This window comes from Aulostomus chinensis, chromosome 2, assembly GCF_037954235.1.
Source record: "Aulostomus chinensis isolate RoL2024-O1b breed Wild chromosome 2, RoL_Achi_v1.0, whole genome shotgun sequence".
NCBI classification, from domain to species: Eukaryota; Metazoa; Chordata; class Actinopteri; order Syngnathiformes; family Aulostomidae; genus Aulostomus; species Aulostomus chinensis.
In genome coordinates, this window is record NC_141321.1 from 19,896,158 (window position 1) to 19,922,424 (window position 26,267).

The 26,267-nt window shown below is 39.7% G+C and overlaps 1 protein-coding gene across 11 annotated transcripts in view; it reads right to left on the reverse strand.

Annotated features, from left to right (window-relative positions):
- tead1b (TEA domain family member 1b) overlaps nucleotides 1-26,267 on the reverse strand; it is a 49,522-nt gene that overhangs the window by 17,865 nt on the left and 5,390 nt on the right. For 10 of the 11 annotated variants that reach the window (XM_086183244.1, XM_086183229.1, XM_086183235.1 and 7 more), the window contains 2 exons: nucleotides 16,825-17,077; nucleotides 112-176 (listed from right to left, as the gene is read on the reverse strand). In XM_086183244.1, the coding sequence (XP_086039370.1) occupies nucleotides 112-176; nucleotides 16,825-16,981 (222 nt within the window). In that variant the 5' untranslated portion in view covers nucleotides 16,982-17,077. Of the gene's footprint in view, nucleotides 1-111; nucleotides 177-16,824; nucleotides 17,078-26,267 lie in introns of those variants that run through there. The other variant, XM_086183307.1, reaches the window with a different exon arrangement.

Genomic DNA, 26,267 nt, shown 5'->3' on the forward strand with positions numbered 1-26,267 from the left:
AGCACTCACAGGGGATTTGTCCGTCCCCTCAGCAGCCAAGCATTGTCCCTTTCTATGTCCAGCAGCCCTCTATTCATTCACGTAATGGAGACCAGCTCTCTCTCGTCTTACCTGCTTCCGAGTCCTCGTCTTCCCGGTCCGCAGCTTGATGTATCTGGCAATCAGCTCATTCCGACCTGCACAGATTGGAAAATGGAATAAACAGAGTTGTGTTCATGCAGTCATATATAGACTATGGTTGCTCATGGTTTTAGCACTCAAACCCCAATGTACATTTTGAGAAAAACCTGAGTTTACATTGGAAAGCAAAGCACACAACACATCAACCGCAAACCAGAAAGAGCAATAACGGGGGGTTTTTAACGTCTGTCACTACGTGAAATCACTCAACTTCTACACGTCTTCAGATTTTCCTTTCTCCTTCAGACATTTATACACTTAATAATTCCGACTATTCAACTGAAGTGAACAGCAAAATTATTTTTAATTTACGTTGTTCACCTCTACAACTGATTAAAAGGTCAGTGTTATATTTCAACACCCCGATAAATAGTGTTCGCAGGTTCAGGTAGATATTTCTTTGAATCACTTTTAGAATCCTCCGTGTGAACGACGCAGTGAACGGACTTATTAGCAAATTGATGATTACAACTTCAAGCCACAGTGGGGCTTTGGCATATCTTAACACTGATGTGATACTCAGTGACAAATCCTCCTCTTGATGAGAATTCTTCATATTGTGCCGATTTATTTTTTCTATACAGTTTAAAAATGATTTGCATGTTTATCGAAGAAAAGTATTTTTTTTACATCTCCATTTTTATCCAGAGTTAGTACTCTGAAGTTAGTACTCTGAATATTGGAGTGTACATTTTGATTTTTGATTTACATTTTTAGTTAAATAATTTGTTATTATTCAGTAATCGATGGTCAACATTTTTAAAAAAAAATTTTAGATCCATGTTTACATTTTTTTGGATGTGACTTTTGGCCAAAAAAGACGATATTTGTCTATATCATCATTTTTATCTATATTGCAAAAAGGACTATGAAATCTAGTGATATGCTTTTCCATCATCGACACTGACCTCTTGTCAAAAACTTAAAACAACCCAATTTGTAAATGATATTCTCTAAAAATCACCAGATATGTACAGGTTATAAAACAAGCCAGGTACAGTTTCCCCGTAATATGACATTGCATGAAAAAACCTGCAGCAGCACAGCCTTTCAAATGAATCTAATTCAATCTCATTCGCTTCAAAGCCTGACACTTTGAAAGGAAACAGACCTTGCTGTTCATACTGTTACAGAGCAGCAACTGAATATATTGGGTTTAAAACAGTGCGGCGCTGACTAAATTATAATTAACGCATAGCTTTGTAGAGATTTCCAATTAACAATGGCTCCAAACATTCTTCTGCCCTCAGCTCTGCTCTAATTGTTGTTGCAATGCACATGACCCCTGCTTAGCCCTTTCATATGGTAATAACATGCCGCCAACCAAAACTATTACACAAATTATAGGTAAGGAGGCACTCTAATTACGTGTTCATCTGTAGCCAACCAATGCCATGGATCTGCTCGACTCCTCTGTGAAATGCACCAAACCCCCAATACAATGAAGCATTTTCCTACATTTATTTCACTATCAATTAAAGGTCTGGCTTTCATTAGGACACAAAGGGAGCACAACATACCACACTGCTAATAAGCTGCTTATTAGGTATCACAGGAAAAGGCTTTTTTTTTTTCTATCAATAGCAGCAGATCACAGATCGCAAAATGTGACAAAAGAGTAAATCTTGATGGTATAAGAGGGCAAAACACAGAGGCTAGTAACTGAAGGACGTGGTTGGCCTTATGTAGCCCTCTAGTCGCTAGCGCACCCAGACCCAGTCTAATCCCATAGCTTTCCTTTTAACTAGCGCTTCTTCTTTTTTTGTTGTTTAAAAAAAAAAAGAGAAGCTTTTTTAAGTGTTTGGTTGCAAGATTAGTCGATAAAAGGCTTTCTATTTAAATGTGCCAATCTCAAAAACAGAAAATCTTTCAAATTTTGTATTATTCATTTCTGTTATTATTTTATTCTTGTTTATTTTATTTATTCAATTTAATCACAAGCAAATCGCAACATTGCCACAAATGAAGTGTCTAATGGTTCGGACTAAATAGAGTGGACAAAACAGAATAAACCTTGATTAGAACAACAGCTTCAAAAATGAGCCTAACGATGATGGCAACAGGATTCACTGCTCTATTTCTCTATTTTCAACTACATTATTTTCAGGTGTATTCTACAAAAAGTTGAATAAGCGTTGACCCAGAAAGTCTTTTAACAGTGGACCTTTTAGGGATTTCAGGCCGCAAACACAACCACATAACTCTCGTGATAAATGAGCAACATCTCGGGCTTTACAGCTCCAGTCTACCTGTTCAGCGAGCTCGTAAACTTTAGCAGATGGGTAAAGATTTCAATAATTCATACACAATGGAAACGCAACATGACAATACAAGCATTGATGGGAACTCCTGATTCCAAGATCAAAGCACACAAATGGTCAGCTGAAAGCTTGCTCGCTGTTGAATAATTCATTCTTTTCACCAGGCTTGGGGGGGAAAAAGAAAAAAAAAAAAAAAAAAAAAAAAGCTCAGTGTGTCCTGTGTTAGTACAGCAAATCAACAATTGCTGAAAAAATATGAACTCCACATTTAAGACCGAAATGTTTAGCACATACTAAAGTCTGCTTTCTCCACCTGGATTTTATAGGTGCAAATTGATTCGGAAACTAAAACAGAAATTGTACTGATTCGACTGTATTCATCCCAAAGCACCGTATGGACTAAAGGAAATGTTGGGATTCATAGATCCGGTAGAGGCTGAAAGAAAATTGTTTTCAGAACGTCAAAATTTAAATGTTACTATTTGCAGATTTTAAAACATTTAACATTTGAAGCACCAGAAACAATTCAGAAGGCAACACATTGGTCCTCATGCTGAACTGTTTAAAAGAATCAATGATAAATTCAGTAGGTTATGCATGAAATAGAAAAGTCCATTGATTTATTCCAGAGAAATTTTAATGTATTGGCAATCAGGTCAAGTTGAATATTTTAATAAGTGGGACCCCGATAGAAAATGATTTTAAATCCAAGCAGGCATACACACTATGGAGGAGGAACTCAGGAGGTTTTACTTCATTTTGTTCACATATGTTTTTTGCTTTTTGAAATAAATACATGACAAAAAACTATTTGCAAGTATGATGAAAAAGTACAGAGAATTAAAAGACCATCCAGTGTATTATTATGATGTGAATGGACCACGAGTGTGTTTAGGTCCATTCACATCATTTTCACACACCGTTCAGGGATCTTTCTATTCTCCTGACTGATTTCTTTTTCCAGTTCAAGAGAATTTCAATGAAGCCCAATTAAAGATGAGAGTTTAGCCACAAAATGACTTGATGTTAATTTCAGAATCACATAATGATGATGGAAATTGCAAATTTCAACAACTGTATTTTCACAGGTTTGACAATGACGACGGTCTGAAGCTACCAGACACTTCTGATTCATTCATGTATGAACATTTGTGTGAAATTTAAGCATTTGAAATTTATTTCATATATTTGTTGACTGTTCATTAGCAGATTTCATAATCCACTAGACAAAAGGAACCTGAAACATTATCCCAGAAAAATAAATATTCTGGACCAGTCGAGTGAAGCCATAAACACCATTAGTGCAATGTTGAGCTGGGACGCTTCCAACAAGATATTTGCCTCTGACATTTGACCAAAATGTCCAACTTACGTCTTGTGACTCAAAAAATCAAAGCAATATGTTTGAAAGAACACTGCTTCAGGGCGATCTCAGATGTTTCTAACATGGCCGATATGTAAGGTTTTTGGAAACTTAAGTCATACGTCCATCTGCAATGAATAGTAATACTGTAATACAGAAATAGATTTCATTTCTTTGAGGTCAATTTCAAAATGGTGATTTCTTTGACCGCAGACCAAGTCAACTAAAAGCATCTGTCTTAAATGTTACTGTAAAGTTCACACACAATAAAACCTTAAATTATTGAGGAACAAAATAGATACACTACATTTTTGGATTTGTTGATACTTTTAGGTTTATTGTGTTCAACCACAAACACATTGAGCACAGTTATAAGATGCAGGTTTCCACTGGTACAATTCTAATATGGCTCAAAGCAAAGAATCAAAGCAGAAGTGATCATATCATCTTTGAACTAGGGGAAGTTATCTCAAAATCAGCCCTTTGGTGATCTACTCAACTAAAACAGCTGTTCGAAACGCTATCTTAGCGTCTATTAAATCGACAGAGCTACAAGTGAGTCAGTTCCCAGGGTGTTGTAAAGTCCTCAAGAGAGCTGAGAAAATTAACTCTTTATGGGCTGATCTTGTCACTCAGAGCAGCAGGAAGAGGATTAAATATTTACTGTGTGACCCCCCAAGCAGATGTGCACGACCACCTGGCCAGAGCAAACTCTCCTCTGAATCTCAATGACTATGGAGGAGCTAGGATATATGAATGACACTCCAGTTGCAGCCCCACAAAGAGATGGTGGCTCAACTTTCCCCGAACCTTCCCCAAGTAGCCAATTCCTCATTCAGTCAGAAATCCAATTTGGCTCTCAACATCCTTTCTCCAAGGAACCTGCGACAGACACCCACTGAGACTGTGATTAACAATGTCGACCAACCTCAGAGATACCACACCCAGAAATAACTTCCCATAAGCTTCTTGAAGACCACTGGGGACTAAATTTACATTTCATGAACCTTAACAACAAATAAAGCTCTGACTTGAGGTAACACATATCCTCGGCCATAATGTTTGTACAGCTGCTGTCATCATCAGATGCAATTAATCATCCATCCATCCATCCATCCATCCATCCATCCAACCATCCAACCATCCATCCATCCATCCAAAATTGGAGAGGCTTAATATCTCACTCTAGTTACACTGTCTCAAAGCAAATGACCTTAAAATGCTTCTTGGCTGAATGGAGTTAAGATGAAGGTATGGGGTTCACATGGGCCTCTTGGTCAGCCTTCGGCCAGCCTGTGGAAATGCCGTCAGTGTTTTATTGTAGCCTGGGCCCCGATCTCTGATACTCCACTGTACCCAAAAACTTCTATGAGTGGATTGAGATTCAATTTTTAATCAACAGAAAGAAAAAAACACACACACATTTACAATACCAAATACAGAGCAAATACGTAAAATAGATGAATTTTGCATTTTTCAAAACAAACCAACATTCCTTGATTAATCATGAGTAAAGTAGTGTTGACTTTTAATTAAAAAAAAAAATCTCTGAATTCTGTAAAGTCTGTATGAGCCTGTGTAACAGGTTGATTTGAGGATAGAAAACAATTTAACTGGCTTGGTCACATCCTTTGAGCAGCAATAACAATATTTTACTGCTCAGCTCGAGCATTTTCTTTTTCCTCTTTTTAAAAGCATCCATTTCCTGTAACAGCGCTTTTTTTCCTAATGAAGGCATGACCACAGTCACATCTGGACCAGCACTCTGCCATGAGACAGTGCAGGGCCTCGCTGAGATTCAGTCTGCAGATCTCTCTCCGTCTCTGCTGGGTCTGAGGCAGCAGCAGCCTCCCAGAACACATGCGTGACTCTGCCTGACCTGTTGGGACGAAGCTATCATTAAGTCCTTGTTACAGTTCTTGCCTCTTTGAATGACATTCTCAGACGAAGTGGGTCGTCTAAGAAAAATGCGTTCAAATATTTTTGACTGCTGACAGAACAAATTTCTAAGTTAATCATTTACCAAGAACAAATACCACATATTTGCCAGTTCAAGCCTCTTGTATACAGAGTTGGGAATCAAAATAAAAATGATGATCACTCATTGAGAACACACTCAATTTAATTCTGTTTAACAGTTCTTGAAGTCAACATGTACCTGGTAGGAATCGCTAAAAGTGTGGCACTGTAAACAAAGGACACCAGGACGTCCCATGTCTCCATGAGTACGTCATGCATCGACAACCCAGCGAGTGGTTTGTTTACATTTGTGCGTCGTGCTACCACAGTGTGAGAGATGGACCGTGGTAAATGCTCAGAAGGCAAATGGCGATGCTTGTGGGCAGCTAATCAGCTGCCCCTCAGGTTGCACATTTAGACGGTGATCTCACTGGTTATAAAGGGCAAGCTGACCACAGAGAACACTGAGGGCAGCTTTAACAACTATTGAGCTGCGAACACATGCTCCCTGTTCATCCTTTTCTTCCTTGGAGTTTTATAGCGGTTGGCATCCATATACGTTACATTACCACCACCTACTGGATTTGATATCTTCTCCGACTTAAATTTGTCCTCAGTCTGTCGTCTCCAGCTCCTTTTAGTTGATTTTTTTATAGGCATATGGCCCTACCTACTGCTGGTCAAACAACCATACCCACCCCTAGATGACCATACATCTATGTCAACAGGTTTACTCAGTGAATACTAGCAGAGTGGATATCCTTGAGTTTATGAAATCCTATGTTAACACTACTTGGAAGAATCAATTTTTTTTTCTTTTTTAAACTTTATCATCGCTTTGACCTCTTTTGTTTTTACCATTTTGGAGTTGAATAAGAATCGGTAAGAATTAGAATCAAAAAGTGTAAACTGAACCCTCCGTGTGTTTGAGAGTTTGCTTCTCCTCTCTCCTTTTAATTGAAGATTCAAAGTAACCACAAGCTTATCATGCGCTTTTTGATGAGCATTTTTCTTTCTTTAACTCCTCTGGTATTACTAATCAAAGATTACAAGCAACAGATAAATCAATAACATTACATTATTACAAAAATGTTTATTTTTCCACAAACCTGTAATTTAAAACTGTTGTGCTGATCAATTATTTCCACTTGTAAGTTATCTTGACCTGTCTGCCCAGTATGCGTGTGCATGTGTTTATGTGTGTGTGTTTCATGGGCCAACATAATGGCTCCAGCTTTCCTGTCATCCGTGATAGATGACTCAAGGGTCTCCGGCAGACATTAGCATCACAATAGACTAAACCGACAATATGAAGGCATTGGTCCAAGGTTTGGGGAATAGCACACAGAGCAGAAAGCCTTTTACCAGAAATATCAATGGGGAACCACTGTTGGCCAAGTAGAGGAGAACCTGTGACTTGTGGCTTGAAAAGAAATAACAGTGCCCTTTTGGCAGGGAAATCATATCACCCTGGTTGAGAAGAGGCCAGAGACCAAGGTTGCTTTCTGATGAATAAATTTACAGGAATACTCACAACTGCTTTGTTAGGAACACAGTGTATGTCAGTTATGCAGGTTTAAACAATCACAACTAAATATAAAAGTTCTGCGGCTGGCCAGGCCCTGCAGGTGCTTCCTCAGGAAGGACTAGCACCAACATTTACCTTTTTTTCTATCGAAAGCTGGGTAATAATCCAGTTCGGACTTATTCAGCCTCTTCAGCAGAGGAATCTATTGTGGAAGTCTGAGGACAATATCAACATATCATAACAGACTGCCTGTTTCCACAGCTTTCCTGTGTCTGTGTCCCCACATATAAGAAGCGCAAATTCATTAGAAAACTTCAAGGGCATTCTTGTCCTGCAGGGACTGGAGGTAGGTGAATTAACATCTGTGTTAGAGGGAGACCAGCGCAGAATAGCATTACACCAATACTGTTGTGTGACACATCACGACTCTGTTGTGGATTCTTGTGGAATGCTGGGGTGCACCCAAAACCCACACACACAGGGGAGGCATTAGGTCAGGTTTGTTTGGTTCTGTGGAACCGAGCAAAGCATCATAATGATGGAGTACCCTTGATGGCAGTATTGCAGAATCTCTGTGTAAAATGTACATTTTATTCTAAGTCTTAGGTTTCCTTCAGTATCGGGCACTGCTGCTGTGGTCGTGTCACCACGAGGCCCGCGTGACATGTAAGCTGTGTGAACAGTGAGGTCACAACAGCTAGATATAATGGAAAAGCTCAAGCTTGACTATCGTCTCATTAAACCATCTCTGCATTCATCAATTTACACTAATTTAATTCCTACTGATGCACACAGACGGAAACCAGGAGTTAGACATTAAAAATTCAATCCACTGTGAAACACTGAATATCATGTGGTTGCATGTATTTCATAAGAGTTTTGTAATACCTGATGAATGAATGACAGGACAGTCATCACTCTTCTGCTGTGTCTGCTGTCATTTACTCTGCCTCCTCCTGTGAATATAACTTTTTGTTCTTAGAGCATGTGTGGTAATGTGTTTTTACAGTATCATAGCTGATAATTTTACATATTTTTAATTAGTTCAAGAGGTACTTATCAGGGTTAACTTTTCAGTTTAATTAAAACAGAACAGTCTATTTTATATCTACAAAAAATTCTCACTGGCTCTTCCATTTCTGGTCTCATATGTACATGGGTATTCCTTACTATATGCACAGAAAACAACTCTTTCATTTGCACAGAAGGCAGCTGCCCTTTGGTTTCATAGTGTGTCATTGCTAAGAAAGCAACAAATTTTTCTGGGGAACTGTTAGCTTATATCCATGCTCTCATACAAAACAGAATTACAGAGCACCAATCTCATCAACTGTAATATCTGCAAATTCACTGGGCCAATTTTTTTTCCCCACTGCGAGAGTTTGCATGCAACTAAAATCTATGCAGGCATCCATCCATCCATCCATCCATCCATCCATCTCCTCTAATGCTGAGGGATCATTACAACATTTTTGATAAGCAAGAGAGTTTTCTAGTTCTCATCTAAAATCAAGATTAAATATCACAACTTTATCTTTTTAAGAAAATAAAAGAGTATATATAGAGTAAAGCAAAAAATTGACATTTACGCTGAACCCTTCTTTATGCTGGTCTCATCAAACATACATGAGTCAAAATGTGTTAAATACCTTTCATGCTTGCTTAAAATCTTGTTTAGTCATTTTTTAACAGATTATGCATGTTTTTATTACACTGTGGTATTCTGTCATTTAATATTCTTGGACAAAATCTCAATCAGGGCAACACAATGGTGCAGTGGTTAGTACTGTCGCCTCACAGCAAGAAGGTTCTGGGTTCAAGCCTGGGATCTTTCTGTGTGAGTCTGCATGTTCTCCCTGTTCCTGTGTGGGTTCTCTCTGGTACTCCAGCTTCCTCCCACAGTCCAAAGACATCAAGAGGGGACGAGGCTGATTGATACTCCAAATTGACTGTAGGTGTGACTGTGAGTGTGAATGGTTGTCTGTCTATATATCTTTATGTGTTGGCTCTGCAATGGACTGGCGAAACTGCTCAGGATGAACCCCAACTCTTGCCTTACTTCCCCCCGCATGACCCTTAACAAGTAAGCGGTCGATCAGTCAAATGTGTGTGGTTGCAGTGGTCTATCAAACATCTTCAGTTGGCAGTGATCTGATTAATCTTGGTGTATTTCACCTATAAAATTCCACCTGAATGGAGCTCAGCCAACATACAAAGCTGTTTAGACCTGTAAGGTAATCAATGATTGCAAATTTCACAGAGGTTTTAAAAATCTAGCTACAGCAAAATAAGTTCTCTTTATAACGCTGTGTGCAACTGTAATTAACAGCTCTTTAAAAATCCATTTTTTCTCTAGACACCTAAAGAAATCAATAGTTAACTTCAGATGACCTTATTGAGCTGGATAAAAGGCTTTATTGCAGGGGCTGGGTCAGCAGCGGTTGAGCTAATGTGTTAGTTGAACAGTGGGGGATTAAAGGTGAGGTGTTCTCTCAAAATCGTACAAGACATCACAAAGCAGCGGGTCACTAACCTGAGCCTTCCTGGAGACACTGAGAGGATTACAGCAGCCAACCTCTGCTGAACTGTGCCTGGATTCAGACGGGGCTGAGAAGGCAAAGACAGCCTCTTTATCACCAGGCCAGGTCCAACCCATTCTACTTCCTCTCTCTTCGCCTCTCAAACGAGGCCAGGGCTGAAACTCGCTAGGCTCAACTCTGTGCAATATACTCACAGGGGACCAATTTGCACAGCCAGCCCTTGTCTGAATCACTCTATCAATTAGGAGCCACTGTGTTTATCATCACATACATTATTGTAGAGGCTGGCCTGGTCATTGTGTTGAGCTGTGCCTCTCAGGAGAGGAAAAGGGATGAAATAAATGACCAGGGAGTGAAGCCACAGTTGGACAGGCTACTGGACTAATCTGAAAGGACAGCTGTAATTATGAGTCTCCAGAGGACCTGGCGGTGTGGCAAGTCCAATGTGTGAACATGGCACTAACAGTCAGGAAGGTGCACTGGTCCCCACTCCTCAACAAAGTAAGACAGAGTCAAATCAATATTTGCAATCTCTAAGTCAATTCAGCATTTGAGCACAATGGAAGACATATTGGCTTCTACCAATATATATAAATGAAAAGTCAAACTTTGCACTCTTATGGGACTCTTGTACCACGTTCCTTGTAATCATGAGCTCAAGCAGAGGGAGTTGTGTCCTAACTGAGCCCAACTTCTGTGTGAGGACAGGTCCTGAACACTGGATGCCTCTCAACAGGAGAATTAGCTATCAGGTGCAATAAATGGTCACGAAACATTGCATAACAATCGAATAATACTAATCATATACAACATCACAGGTCAAACCATAATGCAATATTGTGTATGACAATTTTGTGGAGACAGTTCTGTTGTTTGCAGTGATATTTTTCAGTGTTGACAGATCTTTCTCTATTCAAAAAACAGCAAAGAAAGAGGTGACAGGCTCTGTTAGCACTGGATTGTGAGTCCCTGTCCTCAAGATGAGAGAACAGTGGCATTCAGATTTCATTCATATGCTGATTACACAAAATGGTCCCATCAGAATGAGATGATCTCATCTGAATATAAGTGGAATATGATGTAATCAGCATGAGACAGATGATTCCTTGAAGAGAGCACAAAAGTGACACTGCATCTTTAAGAAACCCAGAGTCTCTCTGTGTTTTAGTCAAACAAAAGCAGCCAATTGGGAACATGCAACCTGAAACCAGAAGCCTGGCTCAGAGGGCCTCACACAGACCTCAGAGCAGACACACCCCATGTACTCCTGATTCAGGCAGGCAGAGAGCCACGGCCTGCTATCCAACAGCTTAGTGCAAACACACAGTCAAGCCATCACAAACACACACACACTAATCATTCTGTTTGGCATCTTTACTCTATACTTCTAGAAATAGGGAAAAAAAAACAGTAATCTAGTTCATTCCCATACTGTCGAAATATGATGAAAAACATGCAGCACAGTTGATTCAGCAACATTTTAAGGTACCACAGTAAACCATTTGGTTGGGAAAGCCTTCAGCGCCCTGAGGTTTTCTATTAACTTTAACCAGCAGAATGAGATTATATGCATTTTCAAGCGTGAAAAGATCATTTTGTATTAATAATACACAGCACATTTGGTTAAATTCCAAGCAGCCAAAATACAACACAAAAATCTCTGGCCCATCTCATCTTCACGTCTTCCACCGACATCCCTTCACAACCTGGTCTGCAACAGCATGGCCGACACACCGAGCCCCTTTCTGCACTCTGTTAGCTCAGCAGCCCTGTGAGCCATGAACTTCCAGTAACTTGAAGCTGTGGTCACATCTCACACGGGTCACAACGTGATATGCTTGGTCACTACAACGTGGACATAAGCCGAGATCTGCCCCGACACAGTATAGCAATGGTGCATGCTAACTAGCTGCTCTCCGACCGTGCGGACTTGCTCAGAGTGAGCAGGACTGCAGGAGTGAGCAAAGCCCTGAAACAGGTTTCGCAACTGAAGCCTCCCACACAGAAGCTCCAACAGTGACAGGAGCATCAATTCCTGGATGCAGCTAACACCTCACCATAAATTTATCAATATGACCACTTTTTTAAAGTAAATTAAAAAGATAGGTTTTGGTGTACAGATTGCATAAAATGACATTTTCTCTGATATGTTTATCAGATTACATTTATTCATAATTTATAAAAAGCTTAATAGACATAATCACTGTAAATATGCTTAAATCTTGTAATAATAAATGTAATACTTTCTCTCAATGAAATGCAAGCCATTACACACTCACTGGCCATTGCAATCCAACACTAGAGTCCAGTTCAACATTACTGCTAATAATCAACAACAAACATGTAGTTAAATTAAGACCTCTTTGGCTCTGTCAATCAAAACTGATTACATTGTTACCTTGGTAAAGGCAGAGTTTATGGCTTAGCTGTTTTGATTGTGATTTTTTTTGATTGACTATACAAGTGGACCTGATGAAGTGGCTGGTGATTTCAAATGGTTAGACATATGGAAATTAATGACGCTTTTAATAAATAAAGTATTATTAATTAATATGAAAAAAACTCCTACACCTGCCCCTTGATTTGGATCTGCCCCGACATGTAAAAGGTTCTTCCTTGGCGGATGCTACATCACTCATGAAAATCTTCTGGGTAGTTTTTGCATAGCATTTTTGCTGACAGACAAAGGGCATCAAATAATTAACTCCTTGATGAAAGTAAGAATCTGAAGTCGACAGCTTTTAATTGTATTGACTGACCTGAGTTCCCTAGTCAGGAGGAAGGTCATGACATGGGGTCACCTCTTACTTTTTTGTCCCATCTGGAGAAGTCAATGACATGTTTGATCCCTGACACTGTGCCAGGCTGAAAGAAGTACACAGCATCGCCATGGAAACCCCTAATGAATAAATAACCAGCTTGTCACAACTCAACCTCAAAATCTTGATTCCTTATTCAGGATGACTTCTTCCTTCCCTGGCCATACCTGCATCAATACTATTTACACTTTTGACAGTTACTCCTTTTGAGGAAGGTGTACAATAATGGGATTTTTGTCACAACCATGTGTGTGAAAACAAGGTAGTCTTACACTGACAATGGAAGGTGAACAAATGAGGGATTATTCTGGAGGTGTGAGTGATGCCTCTCCTGCAATGAAGTTCCTCACACTCTATTCTGAGTGAATGCAGGTGACTCGGGGAGCCTGAGCTGATCCCAGAATTCCTCATTATCTGCCCAGCAGGGAGGATCAGGTCCGCTTGCTCTGTCTCAGAGCATTCTCGGCCCAGTGAGACGAGCCCCAGAGGAGCATAGCTGGGCCATCGGGGGCAAGCCAGGTCTGCTCATTATATCCAAGTCATCTTTAGCATCTCTGCAAACCAAGTACCACTTAGTTCCCACAGGGGGGGGGGGGGGGGGGGGGGGGGGTGTCCTGGGCTGGATCACTGATGAGACGGGAGAGCAAATTGCAGAGTTGAGATAGGAGACACTGTATATCAAAAGGATATTAGAGGAGGGAGGTATAGTGTCCAGCAGTCCACCTAAAGGATGAACATTACAATGTATGGATTTCACTCACTGGGTATCTGCATTTATTGTTTGAAGATACATCAAAATCATTATATTTAAGATTTCTGTAGCTGTTCAACATAAGGTGACAGTAAAGAGGTGATTATCAGTCATAATCAATAGAAAAGGCTTTCAAGCTCAGACATCTAAAACAAATGGTGTTCTTGGCTGTCAAGAGCAAAAACAACAAAAACACTATACAGGTGTGCAATGGCCCACAAGGATGTATTTGCATATTTATTTTTCAGTGGATGGAACAAAAATCACTTCTTTTTGTTTTTTCCAACAGTAACTGAGAGAAATTCACCAATGTCATTTAGCTTGCAGGGCAAGTGCAAATACATAACTCAATGAATAAACATACAATTTGAGTGAAGCGTGTTGTTTCATTTATCAACTGTATTTCTGGAATAAATGAATGCAGACTAGCACAGCAGGTGAACTGTGCCAGTGCAGAATTGTAGGCCTTTGGCTAAGAGCCAACACCTCTTATTTCTCTTTACTTTTTAAAATATTCTTCTAAGTAAACTCTGGGGCAAGGTGAGTACATGGGGATGCAGTCGACTATGCAGATGTAGTGTCTGCCATCCCAGTTACAATTAGCCTTAGAGAATGGGCACAGCGCCAGTCAACTCTAGTCTCAGCACATCTGAAACACTTCAGGTAAACACCACAATAAGCTAAGAAGGAGAAATTAGAAATTGTTTGTACCGCAACACAGTTGCTATAGAGACTGTTGCTAATTAACTGCACTCTACCCCAGGATGACAAAGGGCTTAAGGGCACTCAGGGTGACTCCTCTTGTGATGAGCTCTGTGTATGGAACACTATGCCATCCCTAGAGTCTCCACAACAAAATACCAGTCTCCTTGTGCCCAACTTTGCTCTTGGATGCCATGAGAGGTTTTGTGTGTTTTCTGTCTTTCTGCTGCAGACTACAACAATGTCACCCTCATTATGGTCAGCAGAGCCCTTCCACTCTTATACAGGTCATACTGTGTAATTTTGGCAGTATCAGACAAAAGATGACTAAAGGTGGCAATATCGCCAGTTGTGGCTCCAAAACATTGGTCCTAATTCACAGTGTGTGAGATTTTCAAAGACGGCTGTTATCACCGAAGATAACCTGGGACAAAAGTCTGACAGGGATAGAAATCTAGGATAACCATATCAGTGTGTGTCCACTGCTACCACCTACATGTACTACCAACCAGTAGGAATATGGCAGGAAATGACTCTAATGACGCCTGACTGACCAGCGTCACAGCCTATGATTCAGGAGGTGGATCTGCATTGATGTCTTACCCAGGTGTTTATCCATATCACAAAATGTAGCCTGCAGTAAACTTATACACTAAAGATGTGTGTGATGGTGTGACATCAGCAGACTGTAGATTAAAATAACTCAACTATTCAAAAATGCTTTCAGACTGAATGAAGTGTCCCTATTATTCATTGACTCACGTTAGACTAATACGCTTTTTTCTTCCTTATTTAATAATTCTTAAATGCGACTATGGGAAATATTATTCAAGTGTTTCACCTGCTAATGGCTACACCTCAGCCCATCTCTCCTGCCTGGCTCCTGAGAGTACTGTCAGCTAGTCAGTTACACTGGATACAAGCAGATGAAAACTGTACTGATGTCTGGTTTTACGTGGTGTTGTGTACTATGTTACAGGCTTCATCATTGTAGCTGGGTTAAAAAAAAGAGCACTGCAATTGAAATTAAAGAAAGACAATCCTCACAAACTTATTTACAGAAAGCGTGTGTGTGCAGTGTTTCATTTCAGCAATATCGTACTGCTCGATAGTCCAAAATACTGCTCAACAGACAGCAGCAGCCTAGCAGTGCAAAAATGGCCAAGATTCACTGCACAGTCCCCGTCCTTATTTTACATTTCTTTAAACAGTGACTCCCAACGATGCACTGACGCCTTCTATTCAAAAGTGAACATGACTGTTTTTGTCAAGCTGATGGTTGCTTATGCCTTCCTAGCTTTTGGGGGATTGTCACAGTTCATGGCATGATGAGATTGGCACTGGGCTGCAGCAACAGTTGCGGGGTTGAACAACAACCCCCTCCCCAAAAAAGCACTCATACATCAGATTGATTTCAATCTGTTCCCTGTTACAGATCCCAACAAACTGATATATCAAGAACGACTGCTGCATTCACAATTCTGCCTTTTATCTCCAAACAACCTCTTTTCCACAGGAAACATTACAATTTTACTACATGTAGCAATGCTTTAGCCACAGTATTTCAGTTTCCACATCTTTAACATGCAACAAAATTGTTTTACAATCATTTCCCACTGTTTTGACTCAGGAGAGTAAGACAGACAGTCCAAGGATTGTGCTTCTAACAGGACGGATGCAGAGCACATCTGCCATGTCAAAGCTATGCTCAAACCTCCAGTTTTCTCTTCAGCAAATTTCAAGGTGTATTCAACCACAAAAACAAAACCTTTCAGTGGTTTTGTTATTGGGGGCTGTGGATTATATTATGACTGCATTTTCTTTTACCCCCCACCCCCCAAAAAAGAGCCTTTTTTTGTTGAAGTTTTTTTTTTTTTTTTTTTTAAGTCTCTATACCATTTTCACAAAGTAGATTGCAATAAATTGGTGATCTTATTCTATATTACCCGTTTCTACCGGTCAAAATTAATCAGCCTTTGGATTTGAATTTGGTAAAAATAAATAAATGACTTAAAAAAATTGTGAAAAATGACATTGTCACAGGTCACTAGAATACTGAATAACTGCATCATACTGAGTAACAGTGGGGCCTGCACTTAGCACTGCTTATTTTTAACACTAAAAAAAAAACAAATTGTTGTGCTTTAATCCACAGCAAAGAGGGAGCTTCTCTGGCAATCTCAATATGTACGTGGGTGGAAAAATTGGAGGTAGAGACAGTAGGGAAGGTCCTGCTGCCCAAGCCCACATCTTTGTAGTGGCAGCTGAGGGGTTTCATGCAACTCCTATAATTTACATTTTGTTTGGCTGTAGGGGTCACATGACAGCTGCAAGCGAATGCTCTGTGGGGCTTTCTGCTTTCACTTGACATTGACAGGCTGTGAGACAGTCCAACACCACGGAGAGAAAATATTCCCTCTTTCCATGACATCACCCAGCCAGGAATGGGGGAGGAGGAGGGAGGAGAGGGGGCACAGCTGGTGGCAGCCGCAGTACCATCTGCTACTGACTAATAGTTCATGCTGGTTTCCTTACAAACTTGCAGTTCTGTGAACCAGAGTTGCGTCTGTATGGCCGCCATCACTGAAGGTTAATATTCCATTGAATCATTAACTGATTTTGTTTTTCTGTCAGGCAGTTTCAGTTTCAACAAAGCGATAAAAACTCTTAAATTTTAGGTTCAAACTTTTAAAGAACCTCACACATTACATTTGTACTCACCATACATCTTCCCCTCATCCGACAGGATGATCTTCCGGCGTCCACAAGGAGGATAGATGGCCAAGGCCTCCTGGAAGCTCTGCTCAATGTCAGGACTCCAGACCCCTTCGGCATCATTGTCCACAGGCTTGTCAGCCGAGTCACTCATCCTCTCCATGTCTTCGGCAGGGCTCTCGCTGCCGCTCCAGCTGCTGGGATCAATCGTGGCGGTTGGGCTCTCCAAGCTGAAGCCTGGAGCAGACTAGGGAGAGACCTGTAATTCCCAACACACAACCCCAACAAAAACTGTCAGTCTCTTCAGACAACAGTGGACATCTGCTTTCACAAAAACATAATATCAGGACCAGCAAAAACAGCCGGACGAACTTATTACACACTTGGATGTGGTATGACTTTCACTTTTTCGCTGATGGACTTTTGACACTTCCAAATGTAGTGCTATGATGTAATTTGTAAAATAGAAATCCTGAGTATATCAATGATCCTGTGATAGAAATGAACACCAAGCCTGAAAATTGTGGTTGGTCAACAAAACACTCAACATTTCCCATCAGTGGGTCCAAACACAAAAGTGGGTCATGTAGTGATTAACAGATGGGCCACTGAACTTGTGTAAAATTTTTATATAGCAGATTCTGTTACAAGAGTTGTCTGCATCATCATTATAAAACAGTGGTCTGACGCCTAAAAAGCAGCCTCTGCAAAGCCCCTCCACACATGTATTTAAAAAGGTACAAAAATACACTAAGCAAATACTACAATCAGGAGAAAAACAATGATAATTACCACATTAAATCTCTTAAAACGCCCCCAACTCTGCTCGCACATCATTCTACACGATGAACCTCAAACATTCAACTACAGGAACAAGAAGACAGACATGTTTTGGAATAGCTGGTGACGTTAAGCAAAGGCACTCATCTTCAAAACTTAATGGTTCACAGTCTTTGAAGCATGTCACTGTCACCAACAATCAGTACCCCTTCAGGCATTTTACCAAGTTGATCAGACAGCGGGCGGCACAGTAGTGGTCAGCACTGTCTCCTCACAGCAAGAAGGTTCCGGGTTTGAGCCCCGGCTCCAGCACGGGATCTTTCTGTGTGGAGTCTCCATGTTCTCCCTGTTCCTGTGTGGGTTCTCTCTGGTACTCCAGCTTCCTCCCACAGTCCAAAGACATCAAGAGGGGACGAGGCTGATTGATACTCTAAATTGACTGTAGGTGTGACTGTGAGTGTGAATGGTTGTCTGTCTCTATGTGTTGGCCTCTCACCCGAAGGCTCCTGGGATAAGCTTAACAGGATAAGAAGAAGAAAATGGATGGATGGATGGATGGATGGACAGACAGCAGGACAAAGTTTCATCTGACACATCTCACGAGCAGCTACTAACGAGAACAACAAACTCCTGGGCGAAGCTTCAGGTAAACCGCTATATCATCACACAGTGGCTGGCAGCATTAAGAGCTACAGGTCCAGTGATAATAAATGTGACTCATAATTGCATTCTACTTGACACGAGTGAAGCACGTGTGTGGTCAAAAGAGATTCAGCAGTATTGTTATCAGTACAACCCAGAACTTCAAAAGAGCAAAAAGTTCATTGAGATGGTAGCACAGGAGACTGACACGACAACTATTTGTACAGTGTAAATGTACAGCCCTTGCAATTTTTATGTACGGACTGGTTACACATCACACCCAAGAGTTCACAAAATAAAAGCAAGAATAACTAGATGGCCAACACTAATGTAAGAAATGTCAATTAAAAATTTTCTGAAAAAGGGCAAGGTAATTGTTACCTTATGTGTGTGATATCTGTCCTATACTGTTTATGGTAAAACTGCCGGAACACTTTAAGGGAATTTCTCCAAATTTGCCACTGGAACTCAAGGATGAAGGAATAGATTTTGGTGGTCAAAGGTAAACAGCCAAGGCATTCCAGAAAGGAGCAAAGGACTTAACGATATTCGAGTCAGAACTTCTCAAAAAACTGCAGTTTCCATTCACTTTTTGTAATGTACGTGCAGAAAAAGACACTGTTGATTTTGGTGAGAAGCCTGAATCTGAGCATAACTTTGTTTCCGATAAAAATCTCCATAGTTTATTCATACAAGAATGTGTACTTGAGTACATGAAACTACTGAGGTTGAAAAGTTCCAGTATGCATAGTGCCAACGTACTGAAGCTGCTGGTGCTGTGTCTGTGACTTGTTAATTTCATGCACAGTGTCAACGAGGTGTCAGGTGACCTGACCCGACTCGCATCCGCTGTGCTCCCACGTAATCAAAGGCCCCGATTAAACATGGCATGAACCTCCTTTCCAAGTGATCCTACCACAAATGGACAGTTCTGTGACCAAGATGATTCAAGATGATCTTGATCCCAAACTGAGATCAGATCAGCCACAGGATTCATGGAATAAAGTGGTAATGACTGCAGGTCAGAACATCAACACCTGGCTGGAATCACGGCTGGTATGATTCAGTTATGAGATGGTCTCTAATAATCATTTTTTTCAGAACCCTTGAAATTGTTTGAAGCCCATAGTGATATTTTACACCTACTTAAGACATCTTGAAGATTTGGTTTGACTCAAAATTGCAATGTGGCTTAATGCAATTTTCCAAACAGTAAGATGGTGCAATAGTTTTTCAAAATACAATTTAAAAGTACATTTTGTGGTGCTGCAGACATGTCCTCCATACACATTTTATCCTACAGATTTATGCAAGTGTTTACATTTGATACATATACCAAAAAAAAAATCACACCACTATCCCTTCTATGGGTTGTAACATTCTCTTATATCACAGATCATAGCTCAATGTCAGTTAAAATAATCACAATCACATATTTTTATCTAAATCGTGCAGGCGTAAGTTTAACTACCACAAGCCAAGGCATAGACCCTCTGTATTGTTTTAATTTTCTTCTTTTCTCATTAAATTTCCAACATATTACTCACAAGATGAGCATTATTGCACCCTGGCAGTTGCAAACATTTTTGCAAAAGGAAAAGGTTACATTTTATTCATTAATAGACATGGAAGTTATTCGAGAAGTATGTGACGATGCATTCTAAGTCGTCCATTGACCACTTTTGACTGGATCACCCCAGATGCATGTTAATACCAGGTCTGACTCTTTGGTATGCTCCAGCTTAACATAGACGAATAAAAAGTTACATTTAAAGTGCACCAGTTTTATTGAAGCATCAAACTGTTGTCCTCTAATCACTCTTGAAAGTACATAAATGTTTGGCTTCCTTTACTAACAATTCCCCGTTTCTCTCCAAACTTAATCTCTCCCTTCTTTCCCGATAACCGTTTCCTCTCTGAGCAAAATCCTATTCAAGCAGCACAAGCTGTGAGGAAGTGGGAATAGTAACATATGTTTCTTCCAGCATGTCAGTTCATGGGGGGAAAAGAAGAGGAGGGGGGGATGGGAGCAAGCTGTTGGGGGAAAAAAAACTACCAGAGAGCTTTTACTGAATTCCGTTTTTGTGTGCTGACTGCTGACACTGCAAAACTAACTCACAAACTGATGAGGGAGGGGAAAAAAATTCCCATTTCAACCACTAAAAGGCTGGAACTCTTTCTGGATGTGTTCCTCCCATCCCAACCCAATGATGAACTACTCGTAATCATTTCCAGCTTACAATTTTATAGCCAGACAGCAAAAAATGTTTCAGTCCTCATCAAGTCAAAACAAAATTATTGAATAACTGATATATAGAGGTAGTTTTAAAAGCTAATATTTCATTACAGGAAAGATGATCTTTTCATAGAACTGGGCTGTCTGTGTGTACAACAGCACAAATCTTGTTGAAATTGTTGCTACAAAATCAGAGAAAGTAAAGACAAAGACACAACCAGAAAAAATACTGTCTGTTGATTTGGAGGAAGAGGAAGAATCAGGACCCTCCTCTGTACCAGCCGCCACAGTATAGTGCTATTGCATACTTGTTCTGATGTAATATGGCGAAAAATGCAGGAAGTATCGGGAAGTATCCAAGGCTTTGCACCAATATAATATTGCAGAATTTCTTAACCCAGTTAACTAATATGTAGAGGAAATAATTTCTTCTTCACTGCTCAAAGACAGGAGCCTAAACCTACACAGGAAGTTGTGCTGTGCCTCCGCAAGCAACTACAGGGAAGGATTAATTTCTGGAACTTAACATTTGTCAGATGAAGCTAGCAGAATGTCAGCAACAGAAAATATCTTACATGGTAAACATCACACCAATGAAATGCTGACATGCACAGTGTCAAGGCTGTAGTTTGGAATGGTAAAAACAGATGATTAAACATTTATATGGCTTTATAAATCTTCACAATGCCAAACAATTCTTGTTACTATTCCATACCTGTATCAAAGACACACAAGGAAAAATCATAAAGAAAGATCATAAAGAAATGTAAACATGAGCTTATTGTTCATATACAAATATTTTACAAATGGGATAATTTTACCCTCAAACTTGTTATAATAATTCTCTCATTCTGACTGACTGCAGCTATGGCCATTACACCAATGCAATCTAATAACTTGTTTCTTTTTTTTGTGCCTTTTTTCTGCATCATGCCAGGAATGAAAAGTGATTACAGTTCTGATAGTTGTGGCAAGAGTCCTGCCGTTCACATCATCAAGTTGTTAAGTGAAGCAAAAGTGTCAGCAAGCCGCTTCCCTCTTCCTGAGGAGAATATTTGTGAGAGTTCGATGGTGGGAGATTAATAGAAAATTAAGTCTTTATTATTTATGGAGTTCTGCTTTCCTAATGATGCCCTACTGCAGTCACAATCTCATTAACTGGCTATCCCAGACAAGAGTTTTAAGCTCATGTGAAATAAACCTTTACCCTGATTATGTCTCTCTCTCTCTCTCTCTCTCTGCACACACACACACACACACACACACACACACACACACACACACACACCAGTGTTGTGACACATCCGTGGCAGACATTCATTCAGTTGGCCTAAGTACAAAATTGCAGTAGCCTAACTGACTTTTTTTTTGATGAGAAGTGGACATGGCACGATCTGCACCTTTTTGGCTGTTCCATCTTGATGTATGACTGTATAAGCTCTATATTTGCACTTGTTATTATTTTGTTTTTGTTTTATTGTATCTTTACAGAATTTTTTTTAAAGGATTGGTCTACCGATACAAACAAGCAATTTGGATGTATTTTGTGTGCATTTACATTTCATTATGAAATGTTCATTAATATGCATTTGCCCTCTTCAGCAAGGAAAAACTAAACATGTCAGTTGGACTCGCTCCTGTTAGCATCTGCTAACAGTGAACAGTCAACTGCATGTGATCTGAGACCTTTTACTGACCCCATCAACAGGAACATCTGGACAGAGATCATGGAGTTTAAATCACTATTTTGATATTCACACCTGTGTAAGAGATGGATCATCCTGGCAACAAGGAAACGTTTGCTAACTGTTATATTACCAGATCTGTGAACAAACATTGGAGAGAGATAAGACCCTTGAGCACACATCAAATCTTTGTCAGTCACTAAACAAACTTGAAATGACTGCAAAGTAAAGTTATAGTAGTTATCGTGTTATTTACTGCTGATTTGTTAAACTAAGAAAATGATTTAATTGCATCTTCTCGTTTTTAATTAAAACTTAGCTTTATGTTATTGTGACCATACACAAAGAAGAAGTAGTTGTAAATAAAAACATAAATCCCCAGTAGATGTGTTTCTCTGCATCCTGTGGCATCAATTGGATGCTTCTGCTATGCGCAATGTGTGAATAACCTGGCAGAGTTGTCAATGACCATAGCGTAGAACCTCTGGACTAATTATGTTTGTCAGAGGAAGGTATGAATGTCACCCATAGAAACACTTGTGGCTCACAGATAATTGCATACTTCTGTCTTTGCAGAGTGCACACCATAGAAATGGTCTTATTTGTGAGACATGGAGGAAGAGATGGCCGGCAATGCAATGAGTGAATGTGGTAGCTAAGCAGACTAGTAGCTGTGATATGACATTATAGAAAATTACACTTACCGTGAGATTACATAAACCACTCACCAAGCTGGAATCCAGCTCCTTAAATTAAGAGAACCCATTTCACCCATCAGACAGAGCAAGGTAATGAAATAGCAGATGAGAGGTCTCAAATGTAATTTTCCATGTGGAGTTCTTTTGTGCCGTTATCTCAGAGGGTGCGGTAATGATTCTGTGAATGACTTTTGTGCACTCCATAATGGCCCACAGTAGTTAAGGCCACAGTGTGTAAAACTATAATTACCATGTGATTTCAAAACTCAACATTTTCAGCATGTTGTGATGACATATCCTGGCCTTTGCATAATTATAACAGCGATCTCAGAAGTATTTAATTTAGAGCAACATGCAACCAACCATGAGCATTTGGAATAACCAATGTTACGAAAATTCCATTTAAGATTCTGTTATTAAAAAAATGATTAATAGCTTCTCGTAAAGCATGTTTATGGGATTAAGTCTTTGAGGACCTTGAGTTGGAGTTACACGGTAGGGGGAACACAAAAATGCTAAAAAAAACTAAAAAAAACTAAAAAAATAACCACACACTTTTTTAAAAAAAATCATAAATCCATGGAAATACCTTTTGAATTGAATTGATTTAGAAATCTTTTCCCGTCAGGCATGCAACCACTGTTTAAAATAAATTAAAATCAACCAGGTGAGCTGATGAATATGAGTCATAGCTTTCAATCAAAAAGTGTTTCGGGGTGCACAGAATTAAACTATTGCAGAAAATTGGTTGGCAAGAAATATTTTAATTACCAAAGTCATACTGGAGGCAACTCTAAAAAGACTGTGGTGTTTTATTAAAGCGTGCAAGGTTTTCAGCAAAAAACTAATGATTCTCTTTTTGATTTTCCTTTAGATTTCATGAGGAAATCTACAAGTTTGAGGTGTGGATGAATAAACAAGGTTTCCAATACCAATTTCCAAAGGTGCACTGGAGAGGCTTTAAAGCTTGCTGATACTGCCTCTCTTATTGGCAATGGCCTAGTGTTTATTTCATGCCTCTTTGAACCGGCAGGCTTAGGTGCCGTGAATCTGTCTGATATCATCCCACTCAAATCTGAGGCCTGGATCCCACCGCCCAGCAACCATCAGGCCACTGTGGGATCAATCTTTGTTTGCCAGAGAATGGGATTGATTTACAGGTTCTGTCAAAGCAGACCTCTCTACCCGCCTCAGACTGAAAAACACGTAGCAACAACATGACCTGGACAACATCAGATATGTCAGCAGCTCAAGAAAAAGAGACATTGCTGAAGGTCCCCCACGGCATTGGAGAAGACTGACAGTAAATCTGAAATACAAAAGAACTTCTCATCTGAGTAGACACGTCTCTCTTTCCATTACAACTAAAATACATATAGGAAAAAAAATTACCATTTACCATTCAAACATGAAATATAATGAAAGCTTAAATGATATTTGCCCATCAAAAATTTGCAGTGCATTCCAGACAGCATATGCCCGTGTCACAGTGGTGCGGAGTGCGAGCGGAACACATAAAGCTCAGGAAATTAAAGCTGTAAATAAAGGTCCGTCAGATAAAGGATCTCCTGACAGTTATGAGAGCGGAGCAGGCCGAGGGCTGGCCGCTGGCTCATTCAGGACGCGTGCGGATGGGCATGAAAAAACAAATCACAGTGATGAGCAGGAGGGCCACTATTTGCATTTGGCTCTGCCAATTCACACTGACTTTCATCTCTTCTCTTTGTCCATAGCTATCATTTCTCCGCTTACATTCCTTTTTTCTCATGCCTGTCTTCTTCTTTTCTTTTTTTTTTTCTTGCCAGCTACTGCTTGGACACTACTCAAATGTACGATATCATTATACTGTTTATCAGTCTCTTCAGGGGGGCTGGTGTGGGCAGGTAAAACATCACACCTTATGCTAATGTTTAAGTTTACTGCTAAAAACTCCCAATGAAGTGGTTTTATTTCAAGGGTTGACAATCAGTGGGTCCCAGTCATCAACAGTAGATAGAACAACTTAACACATAAAATGTTTAGTTAATCGTTAAGTCATCCAGGAAAGTTCTGTATGGTTTATTTTTGGAACATAATTAACCTTTTAATCATGGGGTCATTTGGGCAAACTTTCATGTCGTTCACACTGGCAAAATTCGACATACACTACTGTACTCATTTGACTACTTCAGTTACAAATACTTCATTTAAAATCTGTTACATTTTTTTTTTAAATATACACTCAGTAATGCAGAGCAGGAGCCCTGAAATAATATGTATCAAAAATGCCCCCGCTGTCAGGATGACGTCATGGATGCTTTTCATCATCGGCCTCAATAACATCATATACAAATGTTGCCAGGTAACATCAACATGATTTCAAGTAATTATACCTAATTATCTTTTCATATACTGACTGCTTCTTAAATACATTCTATTTCTTTCCCTCAACCTCGGTTGTTAATTTTCTGTTGGCTGAATTTTTATGATTATATAACCTAATTCCTTTTGAAAGACAAATCTTGGTCACGCAGATCAAATTTAACAATTGTAGCTGCCACATTAGTTTGCCTGAAAGTCAAGTGATGCTTGAAGTATCGCCAGGCTGAGAGGAACATGGACCGAGCAGATTTTTGGCAATTTACTGTTTGCTACTATTGGCTCTGGACAGCAATATTGATCTAACAATTGTAGCTGCAATAATTTGTCTGGATGTTAAGTTACCATCACTATCTTTTATAGCGGCACTGCCTCTGACTCATTAAGTAGGCTTCCAGCAGGGCATCAGACACTTCTGTTTAATGCTTTAAACACCTTTTCTAGGTCATTTTTGACCATATCTAAGACTAATTTTTCGACAAATCTACGTTAACTATAAGAGGAAAGTAGCATGTGGTTGAAAAGTTTGTTAGAGTCCGATGGCTTCGTTACATAGCTTAAGGGAAAGTAACAGGTTGAGTCACGGCTTTAAACGAGTCGTAACAGCAGGAGTGTGGATGTAAGCGTGAACGATATGGAATAGAAAGTAACAATTCAATCAATTTGATTTTTTTAAATTTTGGTGAAAATTAAGATCACACAAATCAGTACTCTCTCGTGACTTTTGAGGCCTAATACTTGAAACATTTTAAAGCTCTCTTTACGTACCTAAAGATACAGGTATCACCTATGATAAATATGATACATTAAAATGAACAGATCTGTTTATCTAATGTGGTGTTAAAAATGACCCATTTCACTGTGAAAAGGAAGACAGACACCTGGTCTGAATATGGAAGACTGACCTATATTTGTTGAGTGGATCTAAATAAAGCTAACACACCACTACACACTGCTCTCACACAGTTTCATTGATTACAGTGGAAAAGTAGTATTGCCTGAGCTGCTCCATGAACGTTATGTGTTCAATGCAGCTGGCGGAGAGCGAGA